Source organism: Microtus ochrogaster, chromosome 1, assembly GCF_000317375.1.
Source record: "Microtus ochrogaster isolate Prairie Vole_2 chromosome 1, MicOch1.0, whole genome shotgun sequence".
NCBI classification, from domain to species: domain Eukaryota; kingdom Metazoa; phylum Chordata; class Mammalia; order Rodentia; family Cricetidae; genus Microtus; species Microtus ochrogaster.
This window is the reverse complement of record NC_022009.1, coordinates 48787450-48805555: the sequence shown is the minus strand read 5'-3', so window position 1 is coordinate 48805555 and position 18106 is coordinate 48787450. Positions and strand designations below refer to the sequence as shown.

The 18106-nt window shown below is 48.6% G+C and overlaps 1 protein-coding gene across 5 annotated transcripts in view; it reads right to left on the bottom strand.

Annotated features, from left to right (window-relative positions):
• Mta1 (metastasis associated 1) overlaps positions 1–18106 on the bottom strand; it is a 38451-nt gene that overhangs the window by 18650 nt on the left and 1695 nt on the right. For 3 of the 5 annotated variants that reach the window (XR_003377303.1, XM_005343631.3, XM_005343630.3), the window contains exons 2-6: positions 9713–9780; positions 4484–4577; positions 1283–1333; positions 582–708; positions 447–510 (exon numbers count right to left, since the gene is read on the bottom strand). Coding sequence is in view for 4 of the 5 variants with exons in the window: in XM_005343631.3 (XP_005343688.3) it covers positions 447–510; positions 582–708; positions 1283–1333; positions 4484–4577; positions 9713–9780 (404 nt within the window). In the remaining variant the exon portion in view is untranslated. The remainder of the gene's footprint in view (positions 1–446; positions 511–581; positions 709–1282; positions 1334–4483; positions 4578–9712; positions 9781–18106) is intronic. The other 2 variants (XM_005343634.3, XM_005343633.3) reach the window with 1 other exon arrangement.

Sequence of the window (18106 nt, the reverse complement as noted above, 5' to 3'; positions counted from 1 at the left end):
GAAAAAAAAAAAAAAAGAACTTCTTGCCTCAAAGGCAGCAATTCCCACAAAGGCCAGTAGCCCTGAGGTCACTTAGACTAGACAGAGATGTCCTGTGTAGTCTTCTGTTTCCCATGTGATACCCACAAAAGTTTTTGCTTTTTTGTTTTGTTTTTTTTTTTTTTTTACAAGCACCCAGGTAGGAGAAAAGGTGACTCTTGTCCCTGGAACCTTGGATGGAAGGCAGAAGTGCTCACCAGTTCCAACCATTTATTCCTCCAGAGTTGAGACTCCACACAGGAGTCATCCTGAAGGAATGCCTATGAACACCTGAAAAGACCAATAGGATCCAGACGCACTTCTCTGAATCTTGCTCACAGAGTGCTGTGGGTAGGGAAGGAGCTATGGTACCATTAAAAAGGCAGGCATCATGGTGCCAGACCAGAAGACAGTAGGATGGGTCTTACCTCACGCTCCAGGTAGGACTTGAGTGATTCAGTCTCATTGAGCAGGGTAACACTGCATTTGCCCCTGGAAGAGAAGAACAGGTAAGAGGAGGAAGGGCAGGCAGCAGGACACCAGGTAGGGGCCCCAAGAACTACCTGATATGGGTGGCAGGAAGTGACTCCAACTGCCGAGAAAGGAACAGTTCCCGATGCCGCAGCTGATGCTTAAGTTTCTCAGGCAGGTCCATCATCTCTGGGTTCTCTACCTCTTCCTCCACTTCCCCTAGAGGACAAAGAGATCCTTTCAGTCATCCCTGAAGATGGCAGCTGAGAGCCCTGGCTCCCCAAGCTAGCTCTCCCTGGTACAGGGCACCAAGCACAGGAGGGCCACTTTCCTGCCTAGCATATCTCCTGCCCATTTCAAAGTGGCTCAGGAGCTCTGGGCAGGTTCCCACAGATACCCTGGAACCCTGGAATATAGGGCTCAGCATCAGGATAGGAGGAGGAGGAGGACAGTGTTCAAACTGGCCTCAGAAGCAGCAGGCAGAGAGAGGCAGGAAAAACATGGGCACACTACATGTTCAGGACAGGAGGTTTCATCTACCAGCCTGAGGCCGGACGGCCCTGCACAAAACACAGTAGATTTTCTGCACTAGCAGGACAACCCTTTGAGGCCTGGGCTATAGCCAAGACCGGGCTACAGACTGAACACAGGGAACCCCAGCCCTCAGCCGGCTGGCAGGGCATACAGGGATGGGCATGCAGGCAGCCCATCCAGGATATATCCACTTGTGCGACGCCCGCCCCAGCCCAGGGACAGACGCGAGGACACCCTCCTTGCAAAGGTCGGCTCTTACCTTCCTCGCCGGTGTCCGCCCCCGGTCCGGCTCTATAGCAGACTGACAGGGCTACATAACAGACAGACAGCGCCCAGATGGCAGGTTAGGGCCAGTGCCAGCGCTTGCTCCCTGCCCAGGGCCCGGACCGAGGAGACATGGGGGCCACAGGCCTCCCAATAGAGGACAAATACCACCCAGCCAACGACTACCTGTGTCTCCTGACTGCTCCAACATTCAGGCCACCCACCCAAGACCCATTCCTCTTCCAACTACTGCCTAAGACCTTTTATGAGTGTAACTCTTGCCTGCCCCAACAAGAACGCTCACACAGATTCCACCAATCAGGTTCTAGCTCCTACCTAATGGCAAGTACAGGAGCCAGAGGCTTCCAGACAAGATTGCCCAGAGAAGGGCAAGAAAACCACAGGACAGCAGGTGGAGTGACTACTGGGAAAAGCCCAGGCTATACCAAACATCAGGTAGTTTGGCTATTGTCCACTACCCTGTATCAACAAAATACTCCTTTATCTATCCCAGATCCCCAAATTGGGGAGTATGGAATAGTGTGCACAATGAAAGCCCAGGCATGCCCAATTTGTCCAGCAGGGGGAGAGTCCTTCCAACACCCACAGCTCCAAAAGCCTGCCAGACATGGCTGCTCTCTGTTGCCCCCATGTGGTGACTGCAGGGTATTCTGGCACTTTTGGGAGGGGAATCCCTAGCTTTAGGCACTTTAGATGGAGACCAGGGCTGGGAGATTTGTTCTCAGTATGACTGGGCCCCAGGAGCCTGGGGCATCTCCATTGAGCTATTTTCCTACCAAACAACACAGGCAGGTATGTTCAGAGCAGCTCCTGCCCAGAAGACAGGAGCTATGCACACACATCATCTAGAAACTGAGATGTCATAGTCACATAGGTTGGCTTTTGTGCACACCCACTGTGCATTATATAGTACACAGGGATCATAGCCACACCCTCACTGTAGGGCCTGTGGGCTGCATCAACGCCAGGTTCGAGGCACAGTCCCCCACAGACCTGACAGGCACCCTTATCTCTTCTAGCCCTGGAGCAGAACCAGACCCCATCACAGCTACCATGCACAGCCTCTGGCTCCAGCTCTCCCTAGAGATCTTTCAAAGGACATCTGAATGCAGATAAGGCAGTCCCAACCCATATTCTAAGCACCCCCTCCCCCGCCCAGAAGCACCAGCTCTGGGCTCCCATGCTACCTCCAGTCTCTCTCCTAAGCCCTAACTTTGCTCTGGAGGGTAGACGCCAGGCCACACTTCCCTTTGTGGACATCTGGAAGGGGTTCCTCCTATGGATGCACCACAAGCTACTTGGTCTGTTTTCCCATCTGAGGGCAGTGCTTGGGCTAGGTACCCTGGTAGGGTACCAACTGGGAAGCCAAAGGCTCCTGGACCACAAGGCAGGTCACTCTCTGGGTCTCCTGTGTAATGCCCCCCCCCCACTGTAGAACCAGCTGTGTGGGCCCTGGCTACAGGAGGCTCTATGTAATCAGGAGGCAGTCCCAGGGAATGGGGCACTTGGCATTCACAGGACAGGCCAAGAAGTCAGCCAGCAGACCCTAGTACCCTTGATGCCTGCCTCTTTGGCTTGATGAAGCTCAGAGGAGGCCTGGCCAGCGATGCCCCATGCAGCTTTTCTGGGAGCACAGTGTGGAGGCTCTGTAGACTCCCTCATTCTGGAAGGCCCTCCACACTGAGGTAAACCTCCTGAGACTCTGAGTCTTCACACCATACACCCTCCTTCAGAGAGACAGCAGCACCTCGGGGCATCTAGACAGCATAAGTTCTGACTGCAGTGGTCCTTAAAGTAGGTCACTCCTTCTAGCAGCCCATTCCCCTCTCCTGTGGTGAACACAAGATGACTCCAACTTTACTGCAGACTTGAAACCCACATCCGCAGGCTACAATCATGCCTAACATTTACACAGCATGAAGCATATGCACCTATAGGCCAGAGCATAGGCTTTGAGGTCAGAGGTCAAGGGAGCCTGACTTTGTATCCAAAAGGGCTCCAGAGATGGTCCAAGATGAGAGCTGCATTTTCATTTGAGAAGCAAAAACAAAAGGCCATAATGCTGTGCTATCATGTCCCTCAGGGATGCCCACAGGATGACAAGAACTGCATAGCTAACCCTGCTCTAAAGTCAGCTCCAGCTCCTCCTTGCTCCTCCCTAACCTAGTCCCAGAGCTGGGGAGGACAGCTAGTGCTAGACACCCTGTCTCTCAAACACTCCTGCTTGGGGTAGGTTTCCAGGGTTCCCATCTGACTGGCTGTCACCACAAGGATATTCTGGTTCCTTCAACCCTACTCCCACCAGTTAGAAGTGAGGATGATGGAGTATGGGCACAGGTGTGTGTGTGTGTGTGTGTGTGTGTGTGTGTGTGTGTGTGTGTGCGCGTGTGTGCGCGCGCGCGCAAGCACACAAGTGCTACAAGTGGCCTTGAGCCCTTTACCCAGCAACCAAGAGTCAGGAATAATACCTATTGAACTACTGATGGAAAAGTACCCTCTTGGGTGGACAGCCCAGGCAACTCGGCTCCTCTCCTGCTTGGAGACAGCACTCACAGTAACCACAGCCTTACGGGTCCCAGGCTCAGCAGTTGTCCAACACAGACCTGCTCCAGTCAGGATTCCCAAGCACAAAACATCAGTGGTCTATGTGGGTCTGTTTCAGTGAGATGCCAGACCCTAAGCATGAGGACCAGGCCAAGGTACCAGTAGGGAGGAAAAGTACCCTTGGACCATGCTTATTAGACTTGGGCTTGAGTTCCCTTGAGCAAGGAGGAAGGTCTTTGATTCTGAAAATATTACTAAAAACACAGTCATCTTCCAGTGAAAGGAAAAATAAAAGGAAAATAGGCTATCTCAAGGGCCAGACAGTCACTACACCCAGTACCTTCCTTATTATCTGTCCCACGGGTCTGAGCTAGGTGCCAGGTATACTAACATCCCACACTGGTCCATAACTATGTGCATGGGGCAAGAAGCACGAAGAGGAATGTTGCACCCTAGTCCATGGAAAGCAGGATCTGAGAGGATGATGCACTAACACAGGGCAATAAAGGTGTCACCAGAATCCAGCTACAGACAGGACAGCAAAGAGCAGGCCAGCAGAACGACCCCAGGACCCAAGAGTAGGCACTGAAGGGGACAGGCATATCACCCCAGGGGAAAGGCTGAGACTCACTTGCATGCTTGTCGGCCAGGGCGATGAGGCTGCTGGATATGTCTCGCCTTCTGTAGAAACACACCACCTTGGCCTCCACATTCCCGTTGGCTGTCTGTAACAGCAAGGCAGAGATAGCTGAGCAATGCAGACCCCAAAAGGGACCTCAAGACAAGACCAAGTCTCCCAAACAGAAACGTTCAGAAGAAAATGCCAGATCTCCAATACCTAAGTCCAGGTGTGGGGCTCCAAGGAGTGAACTGAGGACAGCCATAGCTCTGACACACCCAAAGTCAGGTAAATGTGACCAAACAGGAATGGACACTAGACACATAGAATGACTGCCCCACCCAGTGACCTGGGCTTACGAGAGTCCACATTGCCAGTCAGGGGCTCCACCAAGACAGTGGCGGTCTTGCCTGATTTACCAGAAATCCTAAGGACAGCCTAGCTACAGACTGCTACAGTCACCCTCCTTCCGTTCTAGGTCAGGCTTCAACACTGTCACAGCGCTGCTAGCAGCAGAGACTCAGTCTGCCACTTGGACAATCATGACCAACAGGAATCAGCAAGGTGAGGCCTTGAGTCAACCGCGTGCCTCCACCTGGGCTGCTGTAACACTCCACATGGTAGCCTTAACAGAGAATACTATATAACTAACAAGGGCTCACACAGATGCTAAATAATGCAGGGCACGTCTGTAATCTCAGCACTTGAGAGGCAAGGGCAGGCAGTCTTCTGTGTGTTGAAAACCAGGCTGGTGATTCCAGGCAAGTCAGGACTATACAGTGAGACCACGTCTGAAAACTAATATTAATAATAAAGGTGCTGCCGGGCAATGGTGGCGCACGCCTTTAATCCCAGCACTCGGGAGGCAGAGGCAGGCAGATCTCTGTGTTCGAGACCAGCCTGGTCTACAGAGCTAGTTCCAGGACAGGCTCCAAAGCCACAGAGAAACCCTGTCTCGAAAAACAAAAATAAAAAAATAAATAAAAAAAATAAATAAATAAAGGTGCTATGTTGCGAGGTTATAACCCTGGCTAATAGAGATGTATATATTACTATGCTCTACACAAGGTGTCTGTCTCCTCACTCCTGTTTATCCACCCTGTTCACTTACTTATATTGGCATGGTCTGTGGTCACCTGCTCTATCTAGAGCCATCATCCAAGAGAACTCTATCCCTCCTGTGCTCAGGTCAATCTTCTATGGCCACTGGGGTCTCCCTGGTTGGCTCTTGTATAGGACAAACCTCACTGTGGTGAAGCAGCTCATAGTCTGAAGCATCAACACTCAACAGTGAGTCCTGCAGTGACAGTAGCCGCACCCCAAGATAGCCACTTGGGCTGACCTCCACAGGTTCTGACAGTTACTGTAGGCCAGAGCTCACTTTGGATCCAGCCCAATACTATTATACATCTCCCAATTCGGTATTTTAATGCTGTTCCACGTTCATACCCTGACTTTATTCTTTTTCTGTTGCTAAGCTGTTGCTTTGCTAGAGTACCTTAAGGGAGAAAAGAACTTAGCCTGGCTCATAGTTCCATATTACAGCCCTCCATGACAGCAGCTTCAGGAACGAGCTTGCAACAGCTAGTCACATGGCATCCATGTGATATGGATATATATGATATATCACATGCCAGGAAGCAGTGATGAGTGCCTGCTGCTGCTTTCTCTGCTTACACAGTCCTGGATCCCAGCCAGTGAATGGTGCTCCCAGAAGTGGGTGGGTCCTCCCACCTCAGTGAACATAATCAAGGTAAGATGCCCAAGGTGTGCCCAGAGGGCGGCCTTGCATGTGATTCTAGATTCTGTCAAGTTGACAATACTAATCCACCATCACACACTCTGATGGCATACAACCACAGAAAGATGGCTGAGCTAATACTGTGACATTGCTCCTTCCTCTCCATTCCTCAAATCCACGTTCATTTACATTTACTTAGCTTCCCACTCAACTGTGTATCATGGAATCCCCTCAACAGCTTACAAGTGGGGTCTAGGAACAAATGTCCAGCTCTGATCATTGGAGACACTCCCACATCATCTTCATGGGTGACTTAAGCTGGGATAACTCTTAGTACACCCAGGATGACGGCCTGGACACAGGGTTAGTATGACTTTCCTTCTGCATAGACATGAAGAATGCAAAGTGCAGCTGTGTGCTCATGCAATCTGCTTTCTCTCTAAATTTAGAGTTTGGTGTTTTTTGTTTGTTTTTTTTTTTTGGTTGGGGTTTTTATTTGTGACATGGTTTCACTATGTAGCCCTAATTTGACTTGAACTTACTATGTAGACCAGGCTGGTTTCAAATTCAGAATTCCACTGCCCCTGTCTCCAAAGTCCTGAGATTAAAGGCATGTACATCCACCACCCAAGCCCTCTAAATTACTCTCTCTCATGTTCTGAATGACAAGACACACCCAAGAAGACCCTCCGTTCAGTCCTTATTCCTTAGATCACGCGGTTGGGCGACTCGTTTCCTTAATTCCTTCTACATAGGTGTTAGATTTTGAGATTGTCTCTGGTTTTCTGATTTGTGTCACTATTCTTGTTCTACTTCCTAGAAAGTATCCTCAATTGTCACCAATCTTCCTTTTCTGTTTTCACTTCTAGAAGTTTGTGCTCATTTTGGGAGCTTCTCTTACTTTGTCCCTGGTCACAGCACCTGCCCATACTTGGTACTTTCTCCTCCTTCCTGAGGTCCTGGACTCTGTCCCCTACACTAGCAGTTCCTTTTCAGCTTAGCTCCATGTTCATGTATGCACTAATGTTGCACAGCCTCTGGAGGCCAGGAGTTTCTTATCATTAAAGGTACTACTTGCCTTTCCTCTGTAACAGGGTCCTGAAGCAATTGCACATGTGTTGAGCATGCTAGCTGTGGATGGCTGCCAGGGATATCAGGCAAGTCATACTGCCTTGTTAACTTCATGTGTTGAGGGGTGAGACCTAGAGTACCTCTCACAGACTATGGAGACCAAAGGAATGTATGGTCTACCATAGAGATCCAAGGCCAAGGCCAAAACAGAAGCCCAAATAGGAGCCCCATCCTTCTTTTTTTTTTTCTTCCCGAGACAGGGTTTCTCTGTGGCTTTGGAGCCTGTCCTGGAACTAGCTCTTGTAGACCAGGCTGACCTCGACTCGAACTCAGAGATCCACCTGCCTCTGCCTCCCAAGTGCTGGGATTAAAGGCATGCGCCACTACCGCCCGACAGAAACCCCATCCTTGTGACACTGAGAGACAGCAATGCTGGTCTGCAACTGGGAATCTGAGCCTGCCAGCCAAGCTCACAACTCCCTATTATATGACTTGTTCTCTGCACTTGGCTTTGAGTTAGGGGAGACTTATGCCTGAATCCCACTTGAAATTTTGGGGTTGACACAGCTACATATATGCTGAGCCAAGGGATACCCTCCAGCTGCTGCTCACTGCAGGATACAGGGGACACAAACAGCCGCAGACTTGGCTCACTCACTGCAGCTGGGTTACTCCTCTACAACCTGTGTGCTCATGTTCAAGCCTGTGCAACTGAAATGAGTAAATGAGAGCCTGTTGGTCCAAACTGAGAGCTCCAGCCACCCAACGTATGGCCCTGCCTATTGCCAACTGTAACCAGGGCCAAACATAGGGTACCTATCTGGGCTCTGATCCCTGTAAAGTACAACAGAGGAAACACTAGTGCTCACCTATGCCATGGCAGACCTCAGGTCTCCAGAAGCAGCCCATATGCTCTGACCAATTCATCTTCCCAACATCTCCCCAGGTGCACATATGCACACACAAACACACAGCATAAGGCCTTACACCACACAGTATGAGCAACATGGGTCCCAAGGAGCTGGCAGCCCAACCCTAGAAGCTGGGGCTACACCTAGGCTTCCATCAAGAGCCACCTGCAGAGCCAAGTCAGGCTCAACAGGGCCACCTGTGGGACAGCATCCAACCTTGCCCTCCCTGTCCCATTTGATCCCAAGAATCCCATACCACTATTCTGGCTAGGAAAGCAACTGGTCTATGGTATTCAGGAAGGCTACAGAGCTGGGCAGTGGGAGCACACACATTTAATTCCAGCACTCAGGAGGCAGAGGCAGAGGCAGAGGCAGAGGCAGAGCCTGGTCTACAGAGCAAATTCCAGGATGGGCTCATGGCTACTGAGAAACCCTGCCTCAAAAAACAAAAACAAACAACAACAATAACAAAAAGGCTATGGAGGCCTCAGGGCCACCCAGTCTGGCAGAAAAAGAGTATGTTTTCAGGGACACGGTTCTGGGAAATCTGTCATGTCCTCTGCTTTGCCTTGCATTGGAGGAGGCAGAGCAGGAACATGCCTATCTACCAGCACCCTAGGGAAAAAAGTCTCTAATCATATGTCAACTTGTTCATTTTCCACACTCATAGCCTCCACCCTAGGTTGTCTGTGGATATCCCAGGGTTCCAGTAATGAAACAACCATGTCCTCAGACCAAGGATTAAGTATCTGCCAAGGATTCACAACATCCCAGCAAACACAAACCATGGTAGAAGAAGCAACTGGACCAAAGGACCCCCAGAAAATAAATACTACAAGCACCCTCGTGATGGTAATGGGCAGAGCAGACAACTCTAATGTTCAAGGTAGTCCTGTGGCCAGGAAGCCACCTAGGCTAACAGAAATGGGAGGAAGAAGAGAAGGGAGTGCGTGTGTATATAGGTGGAACCAAGAGCACGAAGGCCACTGCCCTTGGTCTGTGACTGGTCTCCAGAATCATCCACCATCCTCTGAGTTCTGGGCATGCTCAAGCCCACAAGGGCATCTGCTACAGACAGACTGATATGTGCTGAGAGATGGGGTAGGGGAACTAGCAACACCTCAAGGCTGCCCTGAGCTTGTCTTCAAGAAGCCTAGGTATGGGCTAGAGAAATGGCACAGTGGTTAAGAGAACTGGCTGCTCTTCCAGAGGATTCAGGTTTGGTTCCCAGTAACAACATGGCAGCTCACAATCATCTATAACTCCATCTAATTCTAGGGGATCCAAAACCCTCTTCTGGTCTCCTCAGGCACAGATATACATGTAGACAAAACACCCATACACATAAAATTAAAAAAAGAAAAATCAGAAGCCTAGATATAGCCCCCAAAGAGCCATAGGACTCTCCTGAAAGGACATCAAAATTTAGGCAGCAAGACCCTGACCACCCACATCAGGGAAGGCTCCACTTTCTCCCTACCAGGGTCGGGCAGTAGCATTACTGTGTTGAGCTCTTACCTTATTGAGTTCTTCAATCCTGCGGATCAGGTATGGGTTGCTGGAGGAGTTCTCAAAGTAGACATAGTCTGCAAACAGAGAGGTCATCACTCATAGCACCAAGTCTCTTAGTCATTCCCACCATTCTTAGGACCCACAGAGAATGGACTGGGAACCTCAAGGAGACCCTCTAAGCCCTAGCCCCACACTATTAGGGGTTGGAAGGCTGGGGTTGGAGGAAGCAAAGTCCTACACCATCAGAGCAGTGAACAGGCTGGGCCACATCACAGCTGTGGTGTGTCCTGGGAGGAGTCTGCAGCCCTCAAACATCCTTCAGGAGCACAGGCCTTAGTGGGAAGCCTGTGAGGCCTGACTACAGCTTTCCCCCAGAAAGCCCAACCCCTGCTCCAAACTACTGGACATCTTTCCAAGTAGCTGCTGCAGGCAAGAACAGTGTGTCTACCTTTCATCACCAAAGGCCCAGCTCAAAGATAGACACAAAGACTTTGAAAGCTGGCAGAGTCAGCCTGGACAGCTTAGATGACCCCACTGCCACAATGCTCCAAGAATCCCAGTGCAGACAACATGCTGGATTGTCATACTGCCAGGCCAGCAGAACCCCCTCCTTAGCTGAACTGACTAGAAGGTTACTCCTGTTGAAATGGCAAGAGTTAGCAACTGCAGTTCCCTGCTCCCAAGCAGGCACACACTCGCAGGCCTGTCACCATATTGCTTCCTGAGCCTGTGCCACCTGCCAGTGGTAAGCCACATCCTTAGAACTCCAGCAGCTAGTACTCAGAGACATTCACACCAGGATGAAGGGTCTCCAGGGAAAAGCAAGGCCCGAGAGAAGGAAAGAGTACAGAATTGGAGAAAGTCTCTGGGCTTAGATTTTGGACCCTCATGAGGCCCACCTTGTGAAAACACCCTGATGAACTTCATCATTGTGGATAATTTCTTAATAAAACTAGTTTTTTGTTTGTTTTTTAAAGCATTGATGGTTCGGTGGTAGAATTCTTGCCCACCACACAGGAGGCCTCAGGTTTGATTCCCAGTCAATGCAGAAATACACTTTGAGCCAGGAGGTGGTGGTGCATGCCTTTAATCCCAGTACTCGGAAGGCAGAGGCAGGTGGACCTCTGTGAGTTCGAGGCTAGCCTGGTCTACAGAGCAAGTTTCAGACAGCCAGAGCTATATAGAAAAAATCCTATTTCGAATTTTTTTTTAAAAAGGAAAAAAGGCATCCATAATCTAAACTTTCATGATTACAAATTATAGCAAATTAAGCCCCTAACACAAAATTACTTATATTTGGCCAAAAACTGGAATAAAATAAAATGTTTCTCAAGTAGAGAAGAGGCAAACAAGCAGAGCACCCTGGGATGACACGAGAGGCAGGTACTGAGGTAGCTCATCTCAGAGAAGCACAAGCACACACATCCAAGAACTAGGGCCAGGCACTGGTATGGGGATGGGTGGTGCCATGACAGGAGGGCTTGCTCACAGACAGGTTCACGTGCTACGTCTGTGGCAGTAGTAGCTGAACTACACATCTTTTCCAAACCTCAGAGGAGCCTGTCCAACAAAAATGAAGTATGCTAAGTGCTCACTATACATTACTAAGAAAATAAAGAAGACTCTAATAAAAACAAAAACCAATGTGAACTTAGACAAGAAAAAAGTTAAAAGTTAAAGAAAGTGTTTGATATCCAGTTTTACACACACACACACACACACACACACACACACACACACACACACCATAAAAAGGTCTGGATGATAAAACTACAAACAGTATGTGGACTGGAGAGATGGCTTGGTGGTTAGTATGTAAAGTTCAACATCCACATGGAGTGACTGACAAACGCATGTAATTCCAGCTCAGGGAGCCGATGCCCTCTAATGGCCTCCAGAGGTACTTGCACTTATGCACATAACCAACACATGGGCATATAATTGAACGGTAGGTACTGTAAAATGTGTCCTTGAACTACAACAGAGACTGGCACACATCTGCAGAGGTCCCGACAGCAGAATCTAGGCATGGAGGTTAGGTCTGAACTGAGTGCAATACACAGTAGGTACAACCAAACTTCCAAACGTTTAACTGATGAAATTACAAAGTACAGACCAATTAACGAGAAAACAAGTGGTTTGAGTGTGACAACAGCTTGGGGTTATTGTGCTACTCATGCTCACGGCAATGCTGCCAAGGCTCAGACCTTGTAACTTTGGAAACAGTCTCTCAACAGGGTTGCAAACATGGGCTCTGTATGCAGATACTGATCTGAACAGATGCACATGCTGTGGAGCTCACCATGTTCTTTTTAGGGGCCTGTTCTCCCAGGCTGTCCACAGCCCTGGAATGTCTCCTTTCCAGACCCTGGCCATGCCAAACAGTCCCCCTTTAGGGGGCAGAGACCGAGTGATGAAGACGAACATATGACCAACCTGCCGTAACAGTCCTAGTTCCAAGGCCCATCTCCATGTGTGTCTCTAGTCATTGGTAACCACATGCTGGCCTGCACACCTTCCTCTTCTGAGACTCAGCTGTGGCCTCTGCTGGTGCAGAGAAAGTAACTGTTCAAGAGAGCTGCCATCTCATGAGCCTTTCTAGGAAGTCCTGGTCCTGCCAACAGTCTTGGGGAGTAGCCTGCTCTGCATAGCGAGGATCATAGTGCTGCCGAGGTGAGGACTCCCAGCACAGACACGGGCTCCCGCCAGAGTGGCAACATGAGCTAGGAAATATTCCTGACCAGACCTTCCCATTTTATTTCCCCCTAGAAAGAGTGAACTTAATACAGATAAGCTCCTCCAATAAGTGCTTCGCAGCCTCGAGTGGTGTACTTTACAATAAATTAATAGCATTACCAGACATGCAGCAAAAACTAATTCTGAAAGTCATTCATTGCATTAATAATGGTCGTTAAAAGTGGACTGTCTTGTTTTGGGAATCTTCCACTCTGGTCCAATTTTAAGTACTGGCAGCTACCATGCTGAGCTGTGCATGGAGTCAGATCACAAGCTTAGCCTTATGCTTCTGACAATGTCCGCAGGACCATGGCACACCAAGCCTTTGCCGTCAGAAGCATGCTATCTGTGGCACTGGCTCAATAAAGAGTGGTTGCCTTTCTGGCTCTAGGTTTTTTGTTTTTTTTTAAACCAAGTTTCTTCATTTATCTAGTCCTGCCAGTTTCTGTTCCATGCATCCTGCCTGTCATACATCTTAGCGATTCCTCTCCCGTCTGCACCATCAGTACTTCCCAACTTTTCCCAGCTCACAGACTGTTCCACAGGTTTACACATCTTTAGCTGGCCAAGGACGAAGGAGCTCACTAAGGCTATACACTGACTGCCCCACTACCACCACCACAAACACACACCGGGCTCATTGCAAGCCCATTTCCTTCAGACCCTGCTCTGGAAGCTCTACGGCTAGTTCAAGTGCTCAACTTCTCCATTCACGTCTTTCGGATCACTCAGAGATCCATCTGCCTGCCTCTGCCTCCCAAGTGCTGGGATTAAAGGCTGAGCTGCCACCACCAGCCGGATCCTGATTTTCTGAGGAGGCTGACTTGGTGTGAGAGTCTCCCTTTAAATTTTCTAACTGTACTGATCATTCTGCTTCCTCAAGCTGAAGCCACTGTAACACCAACACACACTTCACTCCTCCCACATGGTACCAGCTGGATATTGAGTAGAGGTGATCAAAGACTGATGGCACATTTAGCACTGCCTTAAAACCACCACTAGGCTCCCAATTCACACAAGCGTATCCACAGCACACATGTGCTGAAGACGGTGTCTGTGGGACCTACAGTCATGTGGAGCACACATAAAAGCTACTGCTACTGTTAACAAAGGAAATACGTATTTGGTCTCTAGCCCCACTTCCTGGCACATGCCTCCTAAAAACCCTGGGACCTTCAGAGAGATAAGAGCGTCCTTTTCATGTGCTACTACAAGATACGGAGTGTCTCCAAAGGACCACACCCAGAGAACCTGGTCCGCAGCTTGGCAGTGTTGGGGTAGAACAGAGCAGATCTTCAGGCCACAGAATGGCAAGCCCCTGGAGGGAAGGGAGGGCCTGGGTTCCTTCCCTGTTTGGTTTTCTTGTAACGTTCCATGTTACCAGGAGATGCTCAGTTTTGTACCATCTTGCATTTCTACCCAAATACTCTATTCTGTCACAGGCCTAATGGCAAGAACAAAAGACAGAGACTGAAACCTCAGAAACTGTAAACCAAGATAAACCTTTCTTCCTTGTAAAGCGGTAGTCTCAAACTATGACAATAAAAAGTTGGCTAACACAGAAAACCGGGAGATTGTCATACTGGACAGGACACGGTGGGTTGGTTACACCGGAGGCTTTCCAAACTGCCCAGCACATCACAGGACACCGTGGGAAGGTTATACCGGAGGTTCTCCACTGCCCAGCACATCACAGGACACCGTGGGAAGGTTATACCAGAGGTTCTCCACTGCCCAGCACATCACAGGACACCGTGGGAAGGTTATATTGGAGGTTCTCCACTGCCCAGCACATCACAGGACATTGTGGGAAGGTTATACCGGAGGTTCTCCACTGCTCAGGACAGAGCTAATCACAGAAAGACCAAGCAGGATCAGAGGGTTCAGACTGTGGCTCTTCATCTGTATGCTTCCTTGTGTCCTTTGAAATGAGCCAACAAACACTGTGATTGTTCACTGTAAGCTGCTCCAGCCAATTAAATGAACCTGAACAGTATAGTGGGGGCCCTAACCCAAAGCTGCTGAGCCAGGAGCACAGGCCACAACCAGGGGCGCACAACTGGCCTGTGAGTACAAGGGTCTAGAGGGGTGGAGCCCTCAGCTACAAGGTCTGTGTTGTCTTTAGGAAGATGGCATCAGAGCTCTATTTAGTCACAACATAAGCAGCCAGTGATCCATACAGACCTGTATGGCTGCTGTTCTAAGAGCCCAATACCACCATGCTTGATGGCAGAGACACAGTGCTCTACTGTGCCTAACGAGGAAAAGTTTACTGGTTGTAACTCAGAATCTGCCACAGAACATACATACATTAGCTTTATGGTGGCCATGTTCCAATAAAACTTTATTTATGGGCAAAGTAATTTAAATTTCATATAATCTTCTCATGTCATGAAGTATTCTTGTTACTTTTTTTCTCAACCACATAAAAATGTAAATGCCATTCTTAGCTCATGAGTCACACAGATCTAGGCAGGGTAGTTTGCCAGTCTCCAAGAGGCCCTGCCATGAGCCATGGTCATCTGAATCTCACCAACTTGTTTGCTTGGTAGAGAACAACAAGCTAGGGCCAGCAACTAAGAGCACTTGCAGCCAAACTGACAACCTGAGTTCAATACCCCAGAACCCACATGGTCGAAAGAAAGAAGAGACTCCCTAAATTGTCCACATGTGTATTATGTGGACATTCCTCTCAACACACACTCGAGCGCGCGCGCACACTTGTGTGTAAATAAATGTAAAAATTAAAAAAAAAAAACAAAAACAAGATGCCAGGTAGTGATGGTGCAGGCTTTTAATCCTAGTACTCCAGAGGCAGGTAAATCTCTGTGAGTTAGAGGTCAGCCTACTCTACAGAGCGAGTTCCAGGACAGCCAGGGCTACACAGAGAAATCCTGTCTTGAAAAACAAAACAAAACAAACAAACAAACAAAAAACAAGAATCAGGTGTAGTGGTGCACATCTTCAATCCCAATGCTCATGAGACAGAAGCAGGAGGATCTCTGGGAGGTTGAGGCCAGCCTGTTCTAACTAATTCACTAGTTACAGTGAATTCCAGAACATTCAGAAACCTTGTCTTGGGGGGGGGGGTAAATCAACAAGCCAATTGTACACTTTTTAAGGGAAAATCCAGAAACCAGGACAGTCGGTACTATTCTGTAAAACAACCGAGTTGGAGGAGTCACCAGCGACTTCCTACACTGCAGGAAAGCTTGCGATCTAGACACACATTGGCAAAGACTAACGGACGGTCAGTGAGCAACAGAACAGCAGCAGCCTCACTTCTTACCAGGCTGCCAAGATGACCCAGTGGGAGAACTGGACGCTTACATGCAAATCTTAACCCTCACACAGAAACTAATGAGAAGGATACTAAAGTCAAATTCCAAATGTTTAAAAGATTCTATAATAAAAAAGGGTAACTACCTCATGACCTTGGATTCTAAATACACAGAACATACAACTCCAGTCTTCTGAAAAGGGTCTGAAATGCAAAATATAAACCAACTCTTGGGACTAAGATACAGCACTTGTCCAGTCTTGGTTAGCTTCCACACCACAAAATAATACATAAATAATCATCACACAGCTCACAACAGTAAGCATACAATCAGGGAAATGCCTGGCATAGAGGTGTACACTTTTAATTCAGTACTGGGGAGGCAGAGACAGGTGCGTGACTCTCTGACTCCAAGCCCAGCCTGGCCAATAGAGTCTATGTCAAAAAACAAAACAAAAATAACCAAACAAAAAATGAAAATCAAACACAGGCAGCTGAACATGGTAACCATACCTTATTCCATGCAGCAGAGGCATGATGAGCGTCAGTTCACAGGCAACCTGGGCTAACAGCAAGAGTCCATCTCAAAGAGCCAAACAATCAAAACTGCCAGGGATGGGAGCCACCTACCACTAGGGAGTTCAAATTAAAACAGGAACGATGCTAGGCGAGCGCTTTTAATCCCAGTGCTCGGGAGGCAGAGGCAGGCGGATCTCTAGGAGTTTAAGGCCAGCCTGGCCTACAGAGCTAGTTCCAGGACAGGCTCTAAAGCTACAGAGAAACCCTATCTAGGGAAAAAGAAAAAAGCAAAATAACAGTAAAGGGCATCCTGCACACCTGCCAAAAAGCAGAGAAGACACCCATGTGCAGAGCAAAGGTTGAACTTTTGGGGGAGGGGGGTTTGAACTGAACTCTTGCTTACAGCACCTTGGAACGTCACCTGCCAGATTCTCAAGAGGTCAGCCATCCAACCCACAACTGCACAACTGTATATTTTTATCCAGGAGAAATGAGAACCCATGTTCACTGTTTATCACCTCGGAAATGCATTGGTGGATACAAGCTGACACACTGGGGAGGACACCACTCAGTTGGAGAAAGCCAATCTCAGATAATACTAATTCCCACATGCAGAGTGCCTGGTGAAGAAGCCATCTCAAAGAATGGTTCCATCTATGCGACACTGGGGTACAAGGCACAGGAGTAGTTGAGAGAGAACGGAGACTCCCCAACCAAGGATACCAGGAAACATATAGGATTATGCGAATGTTTGAAGGTCCATAGTGACATCTGTCAAAAGTACAGACCTAACATTACAGTTCGAACTTACAGTCCTAGCACTTAGCTAGAAGGCTGGGGCAAGAGGGCAGGGTAAGCCCAGGAGTTTAAGGGCTGCTGGTCTGGCTAACATGGCTGCTACCTTACCCCCGGGCGTAGCCCACTTCTACAACTCCCACTACAGATGCAGTCTTGGGGAAGAGCCAAGACTTCTGGGGTCTTCCCTGAAACATGTGCTGTGAAAAAGAGCCAGGCAGGACCCAGAAGCTTCAAAAGGGCTCCTCAAAATAGCGCTATGCTAGAGAAGACCAGAGACACTAGGACATTGCACAGGCTCACAGTACAGGCATCCCCTTGAAGGCTGGAGTTTTTAACCATGGAAACATCTTAGTAAAAACCTTCAACTGAAAACAAAAAGTGCTGGAACTGAAGCTATAGTCCAGTGGTCTAGTTTCACAAGAACTTAGGTTTGATCCTCCAGTATCACACATTCAATTTAAAAACAAACAGCTGGGTGGTGGTTGTGGTGCTGGCGAATGCCTTTAATCCCAGCACTCGGGAGGCAGAGGCAGGAGGATCTCTGTGAGTTTGAGGCCAGCCTAGTCTATAGAGTGAGTGCCAGGACAGGCTCCAAAGCTACACAGAGAAACCCTGACTCAAAAACAAAACAAAACCGGAAAAAAAAAAAAAAACACAAAGAACAAAGAAAACATAACCAGGCCAGGCGATGGTGGCACACATCTTTGATTCCAGCACTCTGGAGACAGAGGTACTCTGAGTTTGAGGCCAGCCAGCCTGGACTACAGAGTTCCAGGACAGTCAGGGCTATACAGAGAAACCCTGTCTCAAAAAACCAAAACAAGTAACAAGAAACAAAGAAGCAGAGCACAAAACTATGCCTAACACCATGATTAAATACGAATGATCTAAATGAAAACCCCAAGGTAGGAAACCAAGAGGCTGGCTTTGGGCACATGAAACACCATACCAAAGCGGGACACAAGGCCAGCTGTAATGTGGCTGTGGCCTGCAGGCTGCTGCTTCCTGTCATCTTCCATAAGCACAGTAAAATAGAAACAAAAGCCACTTAAGAGTACAGGAGGGCC